Below are 22,314 nucleotides of genomic sequence, written 5' to 3' on the forward strand. Positions count from 1 at the left end.
AATACCACTGCAAAAAAATAAAAAAAAATTATGCAGTTGGTAACATACAAATAATTTTAATAAGCTAAAAATGAGGTTTTTTTCCCTTCTCATGTAATTTTGGACAATAATCTGATGGCCAATATAAGGAGCACAGTAAAACTTGTATGTAACATATTCAGTGTGATGTGTGACAGATAGACATGAAAAATTTATAATTTTAAGTTTAAGAATTGTAAACTTCCTGTATTTTTCACAAAAACTGTATTTTGCACAGAAATTCAAAATATGACAATAGTTCCATTTTCCTTAAATGACAATACAAAACACTTAAACTGGATTGTAATTAATAAATACTGAGACTTACTTACATTAATGTTAATGTACTTTTCATACATGAGAACAAGATAAATGATCACAAGAATAAAATTAGTTTGGCTGATGACTTTGTAGTAAAGCGAATGAGACTATTATATAATTATTTAGGCAGAGGACCAAGATATGATTTTGGTTTTGTTTTACAGATGGAAGCACTGATGATTCAGGTATATTCCTGCACTACACTGAAAGGCCGTAAGTACAAGTTAGAGGTTGAAAGGTCTAAAATGAATTTCCTGTGATGTTTGAATTACATTCTCCATGATTAGGTGCACTATGCAATTTCAGAGTACTCTGATTTCTTAGTTTTCCTCTTTGTGGAAAGATTCGCACCTTACTTACAAATTCTATAAATAAAGTTTATATAATACCAAATTCTATAATAGTTTTATATGTCAGTTTTAGTGGGTTTGCAATTAAAGTTGACAGTAACATTGGGCATGCAATGGTCTGCCAGTGGAAGTGAAATTATTTGCATTTGCACTATCTTTTTACTCTGCAGTTGGATGAATCAAAAGACAAATAACAACCATGACAACTAATAAATATGAGGCAGAATTGCAGGTTGCCACCTGCCTTCAGTAGGTGAAATGATTGTTACTACTGATAGAAACACAAAAAAGGTAAAAATGATGACATTATAGTAGCTTTCAGAGCTATTAGTTCCTTCTTCAGATACGAGAGAGGGATAAATGACAGAATGTTAAAAAGGAAAGGAAGGTAAATCACTCAGACCAGAGAATGAAGGGGACCTATTGTTTTAAAGATGAGAAAGACAGTCAATTGTAAAGTCTGTAAATTATATATATCTGACGAAGAATGAAATACCCTGTAAGTGGAGTGTTGTAAGCTCCGCGATACTGTTTGCAGGTAATGCAAGACTGCAATGCTATAAGGCTCCAGTGAAATGTAGGAGGACCTGCAGAGAATCAGTGATCAGTGCAGTGACTGCTAGCTGTCAATCACTCTCAATAACAACTCTTCACATTTATATTCATCTTTCAAGTCAAATTAATTTCATTCTTGTCAAATAGATTATTTTGAAATGCTGTCCATTTCCAGCAACCAAAGGCTTGGTTCAAGAACTAACATGGAGAGATATGAAATAAGCAACTGTTGGTGTTTGCACATTTGTATTTGCATGGCAAACTGTGACAGAATCGGCCACATGGCATTGTTTCTTCAACAACGAACTTGTTTTCATGCCTCTCCTAGTAATTCGTGATATGCATCTCTCCATTGCTCACTGAGTAATCCTCAATTTTTTTATCTTTATTCCCCTATTAGAAGCCAATGTATGACTACCGTAAGTCAAAACTGTCAGTACATGCTGATGTCCACATGCTACTGTTCAATTTTTTTATATTAGTGAGCAGGAAGATGATACTAATAGTAGATTCAGACATTTTACAGATCATACAGCTACTGCATCTATAATGAAGCATTGTGTAAAAAAATATCTGTAGAAGTATTCAGTCAGATCTTGATATCAATGGCACAAACAGTGGAAACTTGCTCTAAATGTTCAGATAGAAAAGTTTTGTACTTCACAAAATGCAAAAGCATAGTATCCCATGACTACAATATCAGTGAGTCACAATTAGAATCAGTCAGGCCATGAAATACTTGCGTATAACCATTTCTGTCTATATGACATCGAATGATCATATAGTCTGTCATAGTAAACCGGTCGGTAGAATTTGATTCATTGGTATGATACTGGGAAAATGCAATCAATCTACAAAAGATGTTGCCAGAAAAACACTCATGTGAGCCATCCTAAAATATTGCTCAGTTGTGTGGCACTCATAACAGATAGGACTTGAACAAAGAAGGGCAACATGTAAGGTCACAGGTTTGTTTTACCAGTGGGAGAGCATCACCGATGTGTTGAAAAACATGACCTACCACACACTTGAAGAGAGATGCCAACAATTCCACAAATGCCTATCTACAGAATGTCAACAACCACCATTAAGTGAGGCATCTCAGAATACATCTTGGAATACACTACAACCCCCACCTTATCGCTTCTGTAGGGACCGTGATACAGATTTACAATACTCACAAAGGCATATAAGCAATCATCATTTCTGCGATCCACACACAAATGGAACAGGAAGATCTTAATACCTGGTACATAGTGAAATACCTTCTGCCATGTACTTCGGTGATTTTCAGAGTATAGATTAATTTGAACTTAACACAAAGCTTATTATCTAAATACTAGCTAATTACCTGGAATTGTTCAATTACTTATTTACCTACACAGTAGTACTGTGTCTCACAGATAGTAAGCTATACATATCGCAAGGTTGGTTGAAATTTCTCATGGCTTCCACAGGTGTGCTTACATTTTTACCTCATCTCTCCCCTACCCCAAACCTAGGGATATATTGGCCTCACAAAAATTTTTGTTTTCTGGTAGTAAGTCATATGCATACCAAGGTTGGCTGATATTGATCTTAAGTCTGGTTTATACCAGAATGGACACAAGCAAATGTGCATCACCGAGCAAGAACTGTCTCTGGTGTGAACTGTAGATTAGCGCAAATGAACTGCATGCAGTCACATTCAGTTTGCGTTCATTCGTGTTATCCTGGTTGTCTGTCTTTTAGCAGACCATCAAAGGCAGTTTTGTCCTCTTCATTTCAGCGCTGGCAGTATAGAAAGATTTTGTCTTCTACATTGTCTGCTTTGTTGTTAATGTGAGTCACATTATTGATAGAGTGGTCTGAAGTAAATGTAATGCTGCTGATAGATATCATAAGTGCTTCTGGGATATAAGAAATTCACAGCACAAATCCTGAAGGAAAATAAGTATGACTGGTACAAAATTGTTGAAGCATTAAAGGTCAAACTGGTGACATGAGAAAGATGAGAAATTCCACTACTTGGTTGCATCAGGTGGGGACAAAGAGAATACACAAAAGCTTTGTAATCCTTTTTACTGAAAACAGGAAAAGCACAACAAATTTCTTTGAAAGTAAATGAGTGTAAATATATATTATCTGATTAAAATTAAAAATATATGAAATACCTGATCATTCTCATTGCTTATGTTCATGGTAGCTGTAATTATGTAGTTGGTGTATCAGTGTTATGTTAGACATTTTTGATAATAAATAAAAATTGTTTACCCAGGATTATGTTATCTGCCGTCTAACAAGTTCTATATAGCTTTTTATCATGTAGCCTGTGTGACAAGTCAGTGGGATATTTCACTTTTAATTAACCATATTTTATTGACATTGTCTTCCTTATGTGTACTATAATAAAATTCTGGAAGTGCTTCACATATATCACTGCAGGCATAAGAAACTATCTGAGGTGTAACAGCTGTTGAAATATGACGCAGTTGATAACTTAAATGCTCCCAGTTGCTCATAACTAAAATGTAAATGCTACCCTTTCTTCAGGTTATGTTGGTCATGATGAAAGTGCAGTTATGGTGTCGACAGTTTTTCTGTGACATGCAGCTGTTGGTAAGGGTGCGATGAATCATAGGAGATAAAAATGAGCAATTGAGGAGAGATGTTGATAGCCAATGAGAATGTTGTAGTTCATTTCTTTCACTTCATAAATAAAGTTAGCTGGTAATTTCTTGCTGTTGTGAGATTTATGGCATTTTCATTACATGCATACTAGTATCAAAACTTTAATTCCTACATCTTTGGAAGTAACAGCCAAATACTTCCGAGTCCCAACAAATTAATACAAGGAATTATTCACTTTTTGGCAGCCATGAAAGAACGTAGCAGTGTGAATAGCTTTTTCATGTCATAACAGTGTGTGACTTCGCAAGTCCACTTTTACGTAAATGTTGCTGTTAGTTATTGTTAGTTACTGCTGCTCATTTCATTGCTCGCAGCAATATAAGCTGTTCACTTAGATTCCTGCCTAACCTCACATTCAGAAATCGTGTTGTAAAAAACAGCAAAGTATTTTTGACAAGCGAGGCTGGAAGTATGACTACTGCTTATTCAGCATGAGTGTGTAAAGCAGCAGGGGTATTAGTGTGCTACAATGAATACTCCAATGCTCAAAGTGCACTTTTGAAGCTAACTGTATTTATGAAGTGAACGAAATGAAGGAAGACATTCTCGTTGGCTACCGGCACCACTTGCGATCGGTTGTCTTGATTTCCCATTGTCATCATAGTGTTACCAACAGCAGCACATTGTGTAAAAACTGCAGGCACAGTAAGTGAACTTTAACCATTGGTCACAATTAATTTGTTTAAATACGAGGGCAGTTCAATAAGTAATGCAACACATTTTTTTTCTGAAACAGGGGTTGTTTTATTCAGCATTGAAATACACCAGGTTATTCCCCAATCTTTTAGCTACACAGCACTATTTTTCAACGTAATCTCCATTCAATGCTACGGCCTTACGCCACCTTGAAATGAGGGCCTGTATGCCTGCACGGTACCATTCCACTGGTCGATGTCGGAGCCAACGTCGTACTGCATCAATAACTTCTTCATCATCCACGTAGTGCCTCCCACGGACTGCGTCCTTCATTGGGCCAAACATATGGAAATCCGACGGTGCAAGATCGGGGCTGTAGGGTGCATGAGGAAGAACAGTCCACCGAAGTTTTGTGAGCTCCTCTCGGGTGCGAAGACTTGTGTGAGGTCTTGCGTTGTCATGAAGAAGGAGAAGTTCGTTCAGATTTTTGTGCCTACTAACACGCTGAAGTCGTTTCTTCAATTTCTGAAGAGTAGCATAATACACTTCAGAGTTGATCGTTCGACCATGGGGAAGGACATCGAACAGAATAACCCCTTCAGCGTCCCAGAAGACTGTAACCATGACTTTACCGGCTGAGGGTATGGCTTTAAACTTTTTCTTGGTAGGGGAGTGGGTGTGGCGCCACTCCATTGATTGCCGTTTTGTTTCAGGTTCGAAGTGATGAACCCATGTTTCATCGCCTGTAACAATCTTTGACAAGAAATTGTCACCCTCAGCCACATGATGAGCAAGCAATTCCGCACAGATGGTTCTCCTTTGCTCTTTATGGTGTTCGGTTAGACAACGAGGGACCCAGCGGGAACAAACCTTTGAATATCCCAACTGGTAAACAATTGTGACAGCACTACCAACAGAGACGTCAAGTTGAGCACTGAGTTGTTTGATGGTGATCCGTCGATCATCTCGAACGAGTGTGTTCGCACGCTCCGCCATTGCAGGAGTCACAGCTGTGCACGGCCGGCCCGCACGCGGGAGATCAGACAGTCTTGCTTGACCTTGCGGCGATGATGACACACGCTTTGCCCAATGACTCACCGTGCTTTTGTCCACTGCCAGATCACCGTAGACATTCTGCAAGCGCCTATGAATATCTGAGATGCCCTGGTTTTCCGCCAAAAGAAACTCGATCACTGCCCGTTATTTGCAACACACATCCGTTACAGATGCCATTTTAACAGCTCCGTACAGCGCTGCCACCTGTCGGAAGTCAATGAAACTATACGAGACGAAGCGGGAATGTTTGAAAATATTCCACAAGAAATTTCCGGTTTTTTCAACCAAAATTGGCCGAGAAAAAAAAATGTGTTGCATTACTTATTGAACTGCCCTCGTATTTCTTTTCCTGTATACCATTTTGCTTACTTTGCCAAAAACAGTGTGCTTGCCATGCAAAATATTATTGAATATCCAAGTTTTGCATTTCAGATCTAAGTATATAGTGGTGTATCGTGTATGCTAATGAGCAGTGCCAAAAAACAATAATGCAGCATTCATAAGCCATGCTCATTATCTTGTGTTCCCTTTAGTTCCATCAAGTACAACCACTTGCTCAGATACAAGTGAATGGATGTGAACATTGGTGAAATATTTGCAGTTGTTCATTTGCTCGTGTTGCTTCAATTCGTTTTCGTGTAAACCAGGCTTTAGACTACCTCAGTTACACCTTGCCTATCATCTCTTTCCATCACCATCACTACCACTCTAAGTAGTTAAATTTCATCAGGGATGTCACTGATCAGTGTAGTGATTCCAAATAATTATGAGCTTGACATGAATATAATCAGTTTCAATTATTTTTTCAAGTTGGCCTCTTCACAACAATATCTCTCCCCTAGGGACAACTGTGTCCTTGCACTAAATCAAACGTGTGGCATGTTTGCTTGCAATTAATCTGGGAATTGAAAAGATATGGTAGAACACAATCACACAATTTTTGTAGGTATTTATACTGAACCACTTTTTCAACTATCTTGCTACAACAGCTGATTTGAATTCTGTAAGTATTTTGTACAGAGAAACTGATACAGGATGTTACCAACTAAACAAGAAAAATTCTTAAAATCTCACCAAGGTCTTCCTTGGCCTTACATGGGGAATTCCAGATATCGTTTCTGTTTTACTCAATGATTTTCCATTGATTACTATGTACTGTGACCTCCCTGAGTGAGAGTAAATCTAGGATCAAGTCACACGGCTGAAGTGATACTCCATAGACACACAATTTGATTACAAGGTTCTTGTGAGGAATGGTGTCAAAAGACTTCTGGAAATCTAGAAATATGGAAGTATTTTGAGATTCTCTGCCAATAGCACTCATTGCTTGGAACAGATAAAGAGTTAGTTTCACAAGCTCAGTATTTTCTGACTCTGTGCTGACTGTGTGTCAGTAGACAATAGCGAATTAATCTCATTTCCTTTCTTGAGTATTGGTGTGAACTGTGCTAGTTTCCAGTCTTCAGCTTTGATTGCTAAGTGTGGGACAATTGTATGAGCATACTGTGAAAGGAACCTTATTGGTATGCTATCTGGACAAGAAGACTAGCTTTTGTTAAATGCTTTAAACTGTGTCTCATGTAGGCAGATGTTCTCAGTTCAAATTTTGGTGTATTTATTTTGACTCCTTTGGTGAAGGAATTTTGGGAAACTTGTTTAATAACTCAGCTTAAGTTATGCTTTCATCAGATATATGATAATGAATGGTCATAACCTGATATTCAGGACAATCACACAGAACAAGGTCCTAAATCAAACTGACTTTCGTGGAGTCCATCCAGATATTGCACTCAGCTGTGTGTGTTCTTTGGTCAGAGGTGTTACTTGTGCTGGTGTCCACACAGAGACCATGCCCCTTAGTTGGAGCATCAGGAAGAAGATCAGTGGTCGGTGGGGGTTGTCGTGCAGGTGGGTTGTGCACTTGACCAACTATGCCATGGCTAGCTGCCGATCAGAACACAGCTGGACCATTTTGTTGTGGGCTGGCCTGCAGCACTCGTGGTGCACAGATGGTAGGGTGCAAATGATGATGAGGGTGATGGGGGTCACTGTACAGAGGTTTGCGTGGTGCAGGCAGTGGTGGAGGCTGGGGCAGCTAAGATGGTGCATCAGGAGGAGGATCTGAAGTTGGGTGCGATGTGGTGTGCTATAGCTGTCATTGTGGTTCCCCTGAGTCTAATATAGTGACTAATCCACCTGTTGACAAATGTGAAGATATATCAGCATAATTGATGCTTGTAGATAACTGGTGTGTGTGTGTGTGTGTGTTGAGTTTCACAAAATCATCATGGCAGGTGTCCACTATCACATCATAGTCTAGAAGTTCCACACAGATGCTCTGTGGATAAAAGTATTTCGTGTCAAGTTTGATGATGACTGGTTCCTCAGAGTCTGAATTAGGCTTCCGTAAGTCAAAGGGCAAATGACTGCTTGGCTTGTTGTCCATTTTTGTTGGGTCCATGTCTCACATAGCTGTGTGTTTTGCATAGAACCTATGCTGATTTTAGGTGACTTAAATAGATTGTCTTTGCTTTTCCATTGACCAAAATTTTGAATGTGTGTTTGTGTGTCCCATTTTAAAACTTCATATGGGTTTGAGTAGGATGGCTGTAAAGCTGGCCAGACCATATCATCCTGTAGCATTACAAATTCAGTTACTCATTGCCCTGTGTGTGAAAACTTTTGGACTGGTATGAGAGGTAGGTGGTGGCACTGCACATGGCTGTTCACGCACTGGGCCAATCCTGTTAAGTCTACTGGTTCAAGGGGCTGGGATGAATTCTGCCAGGGGTGTGACTATTACTCCATAGAAGATTTCTGCTGGTGATCAGTATAGATCTTCCTAGGATCCTTTATTGTATGATTATATGATAGCGGAACAAACACTGGTAGCAGTTACATCTGTAAAATATCTGGGAGTATGCGTGCGGAACGATTTGAAGTGGAATGATCATATAAAATTAATTGTTGGTAAGGCGGGTACCAGGTTGAGATTCATTGGGAGAGTCCTTAGAAAATGTAGTCCATCAACAAAGGAGGTGGCTTACAAAACACTCGTTCGACCTATACTTGAGTATTGCTCATCAGTGTGGGATCCGTACCAGGTCGGGTTGACGGAAGAGATAGAGAAGATCCAAAGAAGAGCGGCGCGTTTCGTTACCGGGTTATTTGGTAACCGTGATAGCGTTACGGAGATGTTTAATAAACTCAAGTGGCAGACTCTGCAAGAGAGGCGCTCTGCATCGCGGTGTAACTTGCTCGCCAGGTTTCGAGAGGGTGCGTTTCTGGATGAGGTATCGAATATATTGCTTCCCCCTACTTACACCTCCCGAGGAGATCACGAATGTAAAATTAGAGAGATTAGAGCGCGCACGGAGGCTTTCAGACAGTCGTTCTTCCCGCGAACCATACGCGACTGGAACAGGAAAGGGAGGTAATGACAGTGGCACATAAAGTGCCCTCCGCCACACACCGTTGGGTGGCTTGCGGAGTATCAATGTAGATGTAGATGTAGATGTAGATGTAGATGCCATATGAACATCTTATAACACTCATGGCAAGGCTTTGGCCCACAGACCTCTGTGGGACGAGTGCAGCTTGTAGGGTTCTGTGTCATCAATCCACAAGCCCATTACTCTGAGGGTGGTATGCAATCATATAATTATGCATAATGCTGCAGAGGTTGCAGAGTGCCTCGAATAGAGCAGAATCAAATTGTCTTCCCTGGTCTGTTACCATCATTTCAGGGCAGCCAAACTCAGCTATCCAAGTGTCAATGACTGCATGAGCTGTTGACTCTCCAGTAATGTCTCCAATGGGGACTGCTTCCACTCAATGAAACATCTATCAGTAATTGAGGGATCTCTAACTTTCTGATACCAGAAGGGGGCCAACAAGATCTAGGTGCATGTGTTGAAAACATGCTTGTGGTGTATAAAAGTATCATAGTGGAGATTTCATATGACAGCCAACTTTACTGCACTGGCATGGCAAGATTGGTTGTGCCCAGGTGTGACACTCTCATTAAATTTTTGTCCAAATGAAACATTCGGTGAAGAACTGTACTTTTGGCCTAACCCCTGGGTCTGTCAGGTTGTGTAATTGTTTGAAAATAGTGTGGCACATGGATGTGGGGACTGGTGGCTGAATTTTGTTCAGAGACACCTTGCATAGTATTTTGCCATTAGTCCTGAGGACTGTCAGCTTTTCTTTGTGGAAACTGGTGTAATAACTGTTAATAGGGCCATAAAGGTAAAGTCATGGTTCCGCTCTTCCACTAGTTTGTCGTAATCTAGTTGTCAAGAAATAACATTTATCTGTGACAGGAAGGCTCCAACAGTGTTGTCGGTGCCATGAAGATGGTGCACATCAGTTGTATATTGCACAATAAGGTCGAGGTGGCAGAAGCAGTGAAGACTGATGTCTTTTGAGGGGTACCATGTTTCATCTGCAAGTGGCTTGTGATCCATATCGATAACATGTCTTCCTTCAATATCTTCTCTAAAATATCTGACAGCTTCATAGACAGTGAGTAATTCACTATCAAATGTGGACCATTTCGAGTAGCAGCAGTTCTGACAGTGAGCTGTGCGTAGAGTGTGGAGGGGAGGTGGGGGCAAAGTGTTTGGTTTTGTGAGGCAGAATTTTGCTACTGTGAATGTTTTTTGCATTTTTTCGGCCCACCCTAATTTTTTTCTTCCATATTTGGCCTGGCGAATGTCTCAATCAGGAGGGCGGACGAGGGTGGGGGTCTTGTATTGCTGCCATGTGTGGCAGGAGACGCTTATAAAAATTTATGCCGCCTAGAAAGCACCATAGATCATAGTAATTCTGTGGAAGTGGTAACTGTTTAATGAGTTTCATTTGTTCTGAGGAAGGTTTTATCCCTTGAGGCATTCAGTGCATGTCTGAGAAAGGTTATTTTGGCTTTTCACAGTTGTGATTCATCCTCATTTATGGCCATGCCAGTGTCTGTAGGGCAGTGAGAAATAGTTAAAGATGCTGTTCATGATCATGGCGGTGGTATGTAACCTCCCCCCTCACTTATCGACCTTAATGACAGTGAAAAATTAAACCGCGTGTACCTAATGGAAATTTGGGAAAAGCAATCGTCACCGAAGTTAATCTATCGGTAAAGAGGGAGGAAAGGGTTACATCTAAATGAAAGGAAAAATGCAAATGAAACTGGTGGAAATTAATTTTGAAAAGGGGTAAAGTTAATAGAGAAAGTAAATGTGCGGCCGTTACGTTAACAATTAACTAGCGGTAATTAGATATTTGAGATTTGGGGGAAATCACGGTCGCCAGTCCTAAGGACAATTACTATAGTAACTGAAAAAGAAAGGTTATTACACATATAATTAACACTAGAAGCGTGGCAACTGAAGGTTGACACGTGTAGTGTGAAAACTGAAAGTTTGTCAGAAGTAATAAATTTCGCTACACTCTGACTTAATTTAGCAAAAGAATTAATAAAACCGGAAAATCGAAAGTTAATTTAGTGACTGAAGTTAATAGTGAGCTTTCTTTCTGAAGCACATCGAAATCCAGTAAAATACGGTTAGTCTTGGACTACCTCAACAATCATTTCAAAAGCAACTTGACTCTACGCAATTTAGAAACAAGAGATTTAACTTTGAACTTGAATTAAATGATTCTGAACAATTAACAATAGTAAAATGTAGTACGTACCAAGCTGAGCTGCAGTCACAGGTAAGCTAAAATACGGTAACAAAGCTCGCACTCTTAATTCGTGCTTGTGTAATCTGAATATTGTAGCCAGCTCTGAGACTTTAACTGAACTTTGAAATTAAAGCAGTGAAATCTAATTATATTATTTTAATGCAGGCGTTTGAATTTCAACGACACTCGGGTTCATTTCGGAAAAGGAAGGGACCCTGCTTGGCAATGCAATTGGGACAATGAGCAACAAAGGTTCATGCTAAGTTGCTGTAATTTTGCGAGGCAAATGGAACAATTTGAAAAGCTGAGGTCTGCCATACAGTTCTGAAACTTTACGTGGTTTTAGTCTTCCTTGTTGGTTGATTGAAGGTTTGAAGCCGTCGATCGAGGAGGTGGCGACAGTCACTCATTGTCGGCCGTCGCTGTTGCAGAAGCTGGATGTTGGCGCGCCTTCTTCTCGACACGGTCACCAGGCGAAACGGGCTCTTGATGTGCGCCAGCTAATGCTTCCCGTCCGCGACACCATGTCAGAAACTATCATCGCGAGTCGAGCGCAATTACATGCTGCCAAACCCCGAAAGCGCGGCAACTCGCGGGAGCGTCACACAACACCTGCTCCACTCGCTACTCCCGCCAGACTCTCTCTCTCACTGTTCTGCCCGCGCTCCACGCGGCCGAGTTAACACTACCAAAGATCCTACACACTTTGATTCGTCACACGACCTATCGACGTAATCGTTCGATAGCAGTTTTCCCTAGGCAAGACCCAGCGTAAAAATACAAATAATATTTACGAAACAAACCAATTATACATCGACATGAGTGCATAAATATATATATACAAACAGTAAAACAATTACAATATATAAAGAGACAGAAATGTCATATCTTGAGGTAACAAAACAAGGAAAAAAAAATAATAGTACAATAGATGGAAATAGGAGGATATGCATTTCCGGCGTTACACGTGCCCCACATTGTCTGAGGATGTTCGTGTAACGTAAACAGACTCAGAAAATGTCCCAAAAAAGAAACAGCGGAAATGCATATGCTCAAAACATCAACAAATTTAGCATTCGTCTAATTAATCATAAATCAATTTTTAGACCATAATAATTGAGTGGGGACACTCCTAATCTTATTCCACTCTGTCATCTTGCACAAAATAAAACAGGTTGACAACATATTAAAATTCATAGAAGATATAGAAAATGGTTTAGCTATTCCAAAATCATTAAAATTCGTAACACTATGAGAAATGGAATACTATTTGCAAAATTAATCAGAGTACATGGTCATAAAAACAGGTAGATCAAAATACGCAAGTTAATAATTAATTACATAGAATACACATTTTTACATAACCTTTTCATAATTAATATCTCGTCATGAGATTCCACTTAACGCTAAACAAGAAAATAATATTCAGTAGATCGAAAAAAACATAAATATTGACAGCAGAATTCTTTCACATCAGCTGTCCGGGAAGAAAAACTATTCCGCCTTTCGTACTCGCAAGTACAAAGAATGCCGACAGCGGCACAAGAGCCAACAGCGGCACAAGAGCCGACAGCGGCTCGCCTCGCCAGTATTGTTGCGCCCGCGTGTGCGGCACGCTTGATCTCACTCGCCCTTGTGACGGCGTTTCCAGAACGTCCGTTTCACTGAATTCTTTAGGAAAAACTCACTCCCGAGTAATCTCAAGGAGTCCCTTAATACTATCACAGTGGATAACTCAACACTGTCCATCATCACACGCATGTACTAGCCTGAAACTTAAAACAGCGTCTAAGTACATCGGCAATGACTAGTAAAACACATATTCATGAAATCTTACAGCTAGTTACAAAATCATATTTACGTTGCTTAATCTACTGTGACTCAGCTGAAAACTTAAATTAGCAGCTTGGATTTTTCAATTGATAAATAATCACTCTCTCTTAAATCATTTAGTCAAAATTAATTACTTATTAATTACAACTTCTTTATCAAACTTAAATTTAGAGATTTCATTGTCTATCTCGCTCGATTTCTCAAGAGCTTTTACAAGTACTAAGTCTCCGATTGCAAACTTAGCAAAACGCGCTTTAGCGTCATGACGACGTATGCGAGCATCGGCTTTTAGCTTCATTACTTCTCGCAAACGATCTTTTTTCACACCAATACTAATGTTAATCCGTGGAGGGAATTTGATTATCTCTTCCACTAAACTTTTACTTCTGTCATCCAACAGGATGTCCTCTGGAGAAAATCCAGTCGATTCATGTCTCAAGGTGTTCATAATTCTCTTAAATTCTGCTTCATATTTGCCCCATGCCCTATGGTTGTGATGGCAGTAGGTACGGGAAAGTCGGCCTCGTCTTTGTTCGTGTGTTACGTTTGACACACCTTCTACAATACTTTCCAATTCACTTTCTACATTATTGTCAATGCCGAGATTCTTCACATTACAGTAGTTCAGATTCATACCTACGTCAATACCATCCGGCCAGTTAACAATGTGTATAGGCTGGTATTGCCTATGCACACCGTCTCCTGCCTCGTCAAAACTAACGACTATTGTTTTATCTAGTGACATACATGTCAAAGTTTTGCTTTCGCAGTTAATCACTGCACGGTACTTTAATAGCCAATCTAACCCGATAATTACTTCCGTAGTTAAGTCTGGCACGACGACAAACTCTTGTTCAAATCGTGCCCCACATATCTCGAAGTTGACAAAAATCTGTTTTGTGACCGGTTTACTGGCCTTCCCAGTAGCACCGATAATTTTCACTCCTGTTACTGGCATAACTACGATGCCAGGTCTGTCTTTCAGTAACTCAAATATTTTCCCAGATACAGCACTCAATTCTGCACCGGTGTCAACCAACACGTTTAGTTGTAGGTCGTGCATATTAACAGACACTACTATCTGTCTACACTTGTCCTCGACTGTTTCTTTATTTTCCCACAGTAAATCCTCGTCTATATCCAGGTCATTCCAGAAAAAACCATCCGGCTTTGATCCTAAATCCGGTTTATCTGGCGGCTTTTTCAGCCTCTGTTCACATACAGTTTTAATTTCAACACGTTTGTCCTGAGGCTTTGTCTGTAGCTTCGCCTCCAGTACCGAAACCTTTTCCTGTAACTCGTCAACTAGTGAGTGTTGCTTTGCTATCAATTCACTAGTTGTCACCTTCGTTGATTCCTCTTTAGCCAGATTGATCTCATCTGCCAATCTACCTGGAGAAATGTGCCCAGTAGTATCTGCAATTACTTCCTCTGGATCTGCGCAACCCACACTGCTATCGTCTGACTGTATAATGTCAACTCTAACCTCATACACGCTGTAATCTATGTGCTTTTCTACCAATCGTGTCCGGCTATCACTAAAATTTTCGTAATCTTTCTCCTTAATACTCTCGCAATGTTTAAACTGGAGGTTTGCGTCGGATGGGTCGGCTACTTCTACCACTACAACTTTCGGTAAAGTCTGCCGGTTAGGGCCAGAACTTTCCGTTACTACTTCAACATTCAATTCCTGCGGGACGAAACACGACGCATCTTGCTCGTGCTCCCCTTTAACATCAACTATTTCTAGTAAAGTCTGCCGATTAGGGCCAGAACTTTCTATCATTTCACAAACACTATCTTCCTGCGGGACGAGACGCGGAAAATCCTTCACGCGCTCCCCATAAACGCTTCTCCCATACAGGCCCCTATAATCTCTTAGTTCGTCGTATAAGCAACCGAACTGCCTTAACCAGACCTCATCCCTCTCTGCATCTCCTCGCTCGATGACGGACGTTTTATCCGACATCTGATCTTCTTTCAACACTTGCGAATCATTCTTAAACTCAATCTCCAGTTCCGCTGTGGGTATTACAGCTGCCACTTTATAATCGATTTCCGGAACACTACTTAAATTGTTCTCACTGACAGTGAATGTACTTCCTACTGCCGTGTCTACAGCTGATCTACTACTTGTGGGCGCACTCCTTTCTCCTAACACTGGCACACTCTCCCGCCGTTGATTATTCCATACGGAATTTTCATAACGGCGACACCTGGGTTTTCTCTTGTTATTGGGCCGCCAAAATTTCTCCACGCCCGGTCGGCCCCTCACCGGCGCGGCTAATGGTTTCCCTGTCTCGTCCCAGCAGATACGCTCCCCGGATACTGCTGAGGCGGCTGGTCACACCCTCTGGCGTTATTACTATTCTGCGCAGCCCGTATCACGCTAGTATGATACTGGTTTCCGTCATTCCGGTTATTATTTGCATTGTACCGATTGTTATTACGGTCCGAACCATTATTGTTATTGCTGCCATGGTTGCGGTATGCATTATTCCCATGGTTATCGTTGTTGTGGTTGCTGTGGTACCCGTTGTTGTTACCACGGCCTCTACCACTGTCGCGATTATTGCGCCAATTGTCCTCGTCCTCAACTCTTCCCAGGAAATCATTGATTGTCCTGTAATTGCTTCCTACGTATCGTTTTGTATCATCTGGAAGCTTCTTGTAGAGTTCCCAGACTATTTCGGATTCCGAGCGGCGGTCACGCAAATATTCCAACTTGCGGATCCAGCCCTCACAAAACTCCTTCATCGAGCCGCGCGAATTCGCATCGAAAGGCCTCGATACGACAAATTCGCGCCAGACACTTTGCTGTTTTTGCTCTGACCAGTATTCAGCCAGAAACAAATTTTTAAACTCGTCAAAAGTCAGGTTCGTAATGTTGAGGTTTAGGCCCCAACGCTTGGCATCACCAGCCAACACATCAATAACCGCATTAATTTTTCTCTCATTAGTCCATGATCTGGGTAAAACTCTTTCACAATTTTTAATGAAATCCGTCGGGTGTATACCGCCTTTTTTCAAGGGGTCGAACCGCTCCTCTTTCGTCAACAACTCCGAACTATGTGCACAGATTGGCACATAGCTCTGTTTTTCGTCAAGTTTCCTTTCTAATTCCGACACCCTCGTAATCACTTGGCAAGTGGTTGTCGCAAGCGTTTCCACTTCCCTCTTTTTCTCTTCGCAGGTGTTAGCCTGCTTCGTCACTTTGGTATCTACTTCGGATACTAAAGCCTTTAAAGTTTCCACCTTCTGTTGATCCTCTTTTCTCACTAACTGAATTAGTTCCGTCACCTTATTCTCGATGATCGGAGCAACTGCGTCTCCTACACTTTTCTCGATTCTGCTAATTTCGGAATCAAAACGAGTATTTATGCTCGCAATTTCCGCCTGAACGCCTATCATTTCCTGTTTAAGGTTACCGATTTCGGTATTAATCACGACAATATCGTCTTTGATTTTATCAACTTTTGTGTTAACAACTTCAACATTGTTGTTAACAACATTAATAGCTTTGTTCTGATTGTCTAGCATTCGTTCAATTTTTTCAGACTGAGCTACTTGCTTGGCAGCCTGAGCTGCTTGCTCGGCAGCCTGAGCTTCTTGCTTGGCAGCCTGATCTTTAATTTCTGCCGATTGACTCTTGATTTCGTTAATCAAAATATTCAATAAATCAGTTAAATTCCCGGAAACCACCGGTTTTACTTCCGTAGCGGCTTCCTCTTTCATTGTCCCCCCGTATTCGTCATCAAGGGATTCAGATTTGATTTTCACTTCCGATTCCGAAACATTTTCTAAAGTCTGGAATTCCATTTCTGCTCTTTGTTGCGTTTCGGCGGTCGCGCCTTTCATGCTAGCCGCCTGCCCCGGAACAATGGGTACCGCTGTACGCGTTTCCCACTGTTCGACCGATTGTTCCGTATCCAAGTCTACCAAATTTTGGTAATTGTTGCCTTCAATCATTTTAATAATTTTCAATATAAATGCAAAATCTCAACTATAATTAGGATTCCTCACACGAATATTCTCGCTGATGTATCGACCATTTCGTAACCAGTACTTTGTTACGAGATTTGCACAATGCAAAATTCGTGTCCAGAACAACCTCAAATTTGAAGATTGTCCTGTCACCAGGTCGCCACGTGTAACCTCCCCCCTCTCTTATCGACCTTAATGACAGTGAAAAATTAAACCGCGTGTACCTAATGGAAATTTGGGAAAAGCAATCGTCACCGAAGTTAATCTATCGGTAAAGAGGGAGGAAAGGGTTACATCTAAATGAAAGGAAAAATGCAAATGAAACTGGTGGAAATTAATTTTGAAAAGGGGTAAAGTTAATAGAGAAAGTAAATGTGCGGCCGTTACGTTAACAATTAACTAGCGGTAATTAGATATTTGAGATTTGGGGGAAATCACGGTCGCCAGTCCTAAGGACAATTACTATAGTAACTGAAAAAGAAAGGTTATTACACATATAATTAACACTAGAAGCGTGGCAACTGAAGGTTGACACGTGTAGTGTGAAAACTGAAAGTTTGTCAGAAGTAATAAATTTCGCTACACTCTGACTTAATTTAGCAAAAGAATTAATAAAACCGGAAAATCGAAAGTTAATTTAGTGACTGAAGTTAATAGTGAGCTTTCTTTCTGAAGCACATCGAAATCCAGTAAAATACGGTTAGTCTTGGACTACCTCAACAATCATTTCAAAAGCAACTTGACTCTACGCAATTTAGAAACAAGAGATTTAACTTTGAACTTGAATTAAATGATTCTGAACAATTAACAATAGTAAAATGTAGTACGTACCAAGCTGAGCTGCAGTCACAGGTAAGCTAAAATACGGTAACAAAGCTCGCACTCTTAATTCGTGCTTGTGTAATCTGAATATTGTAGCCAGCTCTGAGACTTTAACTGAACTTTGAAATTAAAGCAGTGAAATCTAATTATATTATTTTAATGCTGGCGTTTGAATTTCAACGACACTCGGGTTCATTTCGGAAAAGGAAGGGACCCTGCTTGGCAATGCAATTGGGACAATGAGCAACAAAGGTTCATGCTAAGTTGCTGTAATTTTGCGAGGCAAATGGAACAATTTGAAAAGCTGAGGTCTGCCATACAGTTCTGAAACTTTACGTGGTTTTAGTCTTCCTTGTTGGTTGATTGAAGGTTTGAAGCCGTCGATCGAGGAGGTGGCGACAGTCACTCATTGTCGGCCGTCGCTGTTGCAGAAGCTGGATGTTGGCGCGCCTTCTTCTCGACACGGTCACCAGGCGAAACGGGCTCTTGATGTGCGCCAGCTAATGCTTCCCGTCCGCGACACCATGTCAGAAACTATCATCGCGAGTCGAGCGCAATTACATGCTGCCAAACCCCGAAAGCGCGGCAACTCGCGGGAGCGTCACACAACACCTGCTCCACTCGCTACTCCCGCCAGACTCTCTCTCTCACTGTTCTGCCCGCGCTCCACGCGGCCGAGTTAACACTACCAAAGATCCTACACACTTTGATTCGTCACACGACCTATCGACGTAATCGTTCGATAGCAGTTTTCCCTAGGCAAGACCCAGCGTAAAAATACAAATAATATTTACGAAACAAACCAATTATACATCGACATGAGTGCATAAATATATATATACAAACAGTAAAACAATTACAATATATAAAGAGACAGAAATGTCATATCTTGAGGTAACAAAACAAGGAAAAAAAAATAATAGTACAATAGATGGAAATAGGAGGATATGCATTTCCGGCGTTACAGGTAGAAAATATTAAGATATCCTTCAGGTAAGCATAACGAAAGTCAAATATCAAGAGAACTCCATAAATGAATAGCTGCCAAGTTTCAGCTGCGTTCTTTAGCCTTAAGGCATGAATAGGAAATAAAGTGTGAATGGTGTCATTATTGCAGCCTTAGAGATGTCATCTGGGCTCATGGGTATTTGGAGGTAAACTCCTCTGGTATCAAGGATGCTGAAAATAGTGGGGCCCACTAGAGAGTGTGTAAAGCCATGAATGCATGGTATTGGATAGCTGTTGTGTATCGTTAAAGAGTTGTGAGCTCTGTAATGACACAGAGTCTCATATAACTGTCTCTTTTTGGTACAAGTTTTATTGGGGAATCCCATGGGCTGCCATGACTGCAATAGTTCATCAATCACCACTTTTGTGGGGTGTAAGTGTGTGGGTGGTAGCCAGTGTGCTTTGTGGTGGACTGGCAGACTGAGGGTCATGAGAATTCTGTACACCGTAATGTTGTGGATGAGGCATTGTTTAAACTTGCGCTGGGTTGGTTGGGGAAATGGTACACTCACCTGATGCAGTGAGAGATGGGGCAAAGTGCCCCATACTGACATGTGTTCAACATGGTGTGTTAGGTTCATTAACTGCTTAGCTGTGGGTCATAGTGGTGGTGAGACATGGTTGGCCAGAGTGGGTGTAGTGGAAGTAGTGCTGACATCTGTTATGTGAAGGGTGAGCAAAAGGCCCTCACATTCCCCATACACATGCACGAGTGCAGCAGAAAATGTTACATGTGCGCTGATGTAGCACTGTGTTGTCAAAGTGGAGTGCATCTGATGATTTGCTGGTGTCCAGAGAAAGCTGGTGTGTCATGATTAGGTTCTTGCATCCTTGTAACACACTTCTTTATGGTGTTATGTGTCATTGTCATGCTGATACCCAGTGGGGTATGAGGTAGTTTCTGATGGACGAGGAGGTATTGGGGTGAAGAGCCCCGGGATGAGTCATCCGATGTCATGATGTAGAAGTGCTGCATCTTTTAAATCTGATAAAATGTAAAAGTGCTGTAGGAAGAAGATTGCTACCACTGGTAAACTCACATCAGTAATGAAGAAGGTCCGTGGAAGCCATTGATCTGAGCTTAGTTCTCAGGTACAGTTAGTGTTCCATGCTCAGTGGTATGCAAGTCATTTGTAGAATAGAGTTGTAAGGATATTGTGCCCAGTAGTGTTGCATTTGTACCCTCCAGTACCACACCGATGTCTGACCATGTATCAGTGAGGAAGTATTTACATGTGGCTTCAGTCAAATATATAGAGCCTTCCACATGACAGTGGGAATGGCATGGATAATGTTTGTCCCATGTGTTGTGAGAGTTGGTGGCTTGATGTGTTGGCATGGGCTGGTGCACCTACTGCGGCCTGCATTTGGTGTTTGGGCTGCTGCAGGGAGATCAGCAGTTAAGTGTGATGTTGCCAAACTGCACATGATACCAATAATTCTGTGACCTTGAGGCAGTGGAGCCACTCCGTGCATCATTGCTGACTAGGTTTGTGGTAGTGTGTGAGTGCCATGCAGGTCGGTGTATGGGTGGGGTTGATGATGTCATCGTAGTGCACTTTTGACACACATCAGAGTGGTTCATTGCATATGGTGTTAGACTGAGCCTTAACAGTGTGTGGAATGTTATTGGCCTCAGCACTGATGTGTTGTCTATGCTGTAGCGCCATGAACATTCTGTCCGCTAGGCATAGCTTCTTCTCTAGCGGCCCTGCCTCATGAGCAACTGTGGTGAGTTGTATCATGGGCATTCAATAAGTAATGCATCACAGATTGAAAAAATTAGGAATTTATTATGGGATATCATAGAATATTCTCAATTCAGCCCCTATAGTTTCTGAAGTTCCAGTAGCTCATGGCACTATATGTAGCCTTCAAAATGGCATATGTAATGGACGTGTGTTTCAAGCAGAGCACTGTCATGAAGTTTCTTTTTGTGAAAATCAGATGATTGCAGATAATTATAGGAGCTTGCAGAATGTGTACAGAGAGTTGACAGTGAAGAAAGGCAGGAGGAGCCTTTGGGCGAGGCATCTGTCATAATCAGAGCAAGGTTGCACAAATCTGTCTGACCTCCTATGTGCCAGCTGACCACACACAGCTGTGACTCCTGCAATGTTGGAACATGCAGACACACTCATTGGAGGTGATGGATGGATCACAATCGAACACCTTGCTGCACTAATGGATGTCTTTGTTGGTAGTGCTAACATGCTTGTCCACCAGTTGGGTTACTCAATGGTGTGTGGCACAATGAAAGATGTGGCATAATGTTTGGGCCAAAGAAGAGTGCACTCTGTGGGAAGCAGTACATGAATGATGGGGAGGTTATTAATGCAGCAAGATGTTGGCTCTGACGTTGACCAGTAGAGTGGTACTATGCAGGCATAAAGGCTCTTTCAGTAAGTTGGCATAAGGCCGTCACATCAAACAGACATTATGTTGAAAAAAAGGGTATGTTAGCCAAAAGTCTAGGGTATAATGTGTTGTCTTAGACTCCTGAATGAAACCAAACTGCTTTAAGAAAAATGTATTGCATTAGTAACTGAACACTTCTTGTAGCTGGGCAGGAAGCTTGACAATCCACAGCATCCATAATGCAGTGTCTGGCATGAGGTTTGCATAGAGTAATGTCAATAACCAGTGCCACAGCTGGGATGATATCTTGTTGGTTGGTTCATCATTATTTCCTATTTCAGTTGTTGTTCTGTGGTGAGTAACAAGCATTGGGGCAAGTCAGATTTTGTCACTTCAGATTTGTTTTGTTGGGGCAGCACAGGGATGACATAACTGATAATTTCAGCTTACTCTAGTAAGTGGCAAATTATTGTCACAAAGTGAGATTCTTATCCAAAATTCTCAATGAAGGAAACATGCATTTTACTGTTGCAAACCAAAGTGCTGATTGTTCCAGCTGGAACAGCGACATCTTGTGTTGTGTCCTGAGTCTCTGAACTGAAGTATGACAGAGTTGTGGTTGCACTGAAGTTGTCATGCAAAATGGTGTAACTGGCAAAGTATCATGGAGCAGTCATGGCATGGTTGTGAATCCGGTAATCGTATCTGGGTAGTGTGTGGTCTAATTCACTGCGCCGTATGTACCAGTTGTTTTTCCTAACAGTGTTTGCAACATGGTTGACGAGGTTGGCATGGGAGTCACATTATTGTTCATATTTAGTCTGACCTATCCTGCTGAATTGTGAACTGATGCACTTGATGTTGAATCTTATATGAACTCAAACAGTAGACTGTTTGATGGTGGCCATTGTCAAGTGCCAGAGTTCGTGTCATTATGAGGAGCAACATCTGTGGTTGTATTTATTGGTATTTGAGCACTGCTTGACAGTTATTACACTGATGATGCACATCACTCCCACTA

The 22,314-nt window shown here is 41.2% G+C and overlaps 1 protein-coding gene across 1 annotated transcript in view; it reads left to right on the forward strand.

Annotated features, from left to right (window-relative positions):
* LOC126483761 (peptidylglycine alpha-hydroxylating monooxygenase) overlaps nucleotides 1-22,314 on the forward strand; it is a 222,054-nt gene that overhangs the window by 158,006 nt on the left and 41,734 nt on the right. Inside the window, exon 6 of the mRNA XM_050106907.1 lies at nucleotides 504-552. Coding sequence (XP_049962864.1) covers nucleotides 504-552 — 49 coding nt within the window. The remainder of the gene's footprint in view (nucleotides 1-503; nucleotides 553-22,314) is intronic.

This window comes from Schistocerca serialis, chromosome 6, assembly GCF_023864345.2.
Source record: "Schistocerca serialis cubense isolate TAMUIC-IGC-003099 chromosome 6, iqSchSeri2.2, whole genome shotgun sequence".
Classification (NCBI taxonomy): Eukaryota; Metazoa; Arthropoda; class Insecta; order Orthoptera; family Acrididae; genus Schistocerca; species Schistocerca serialis.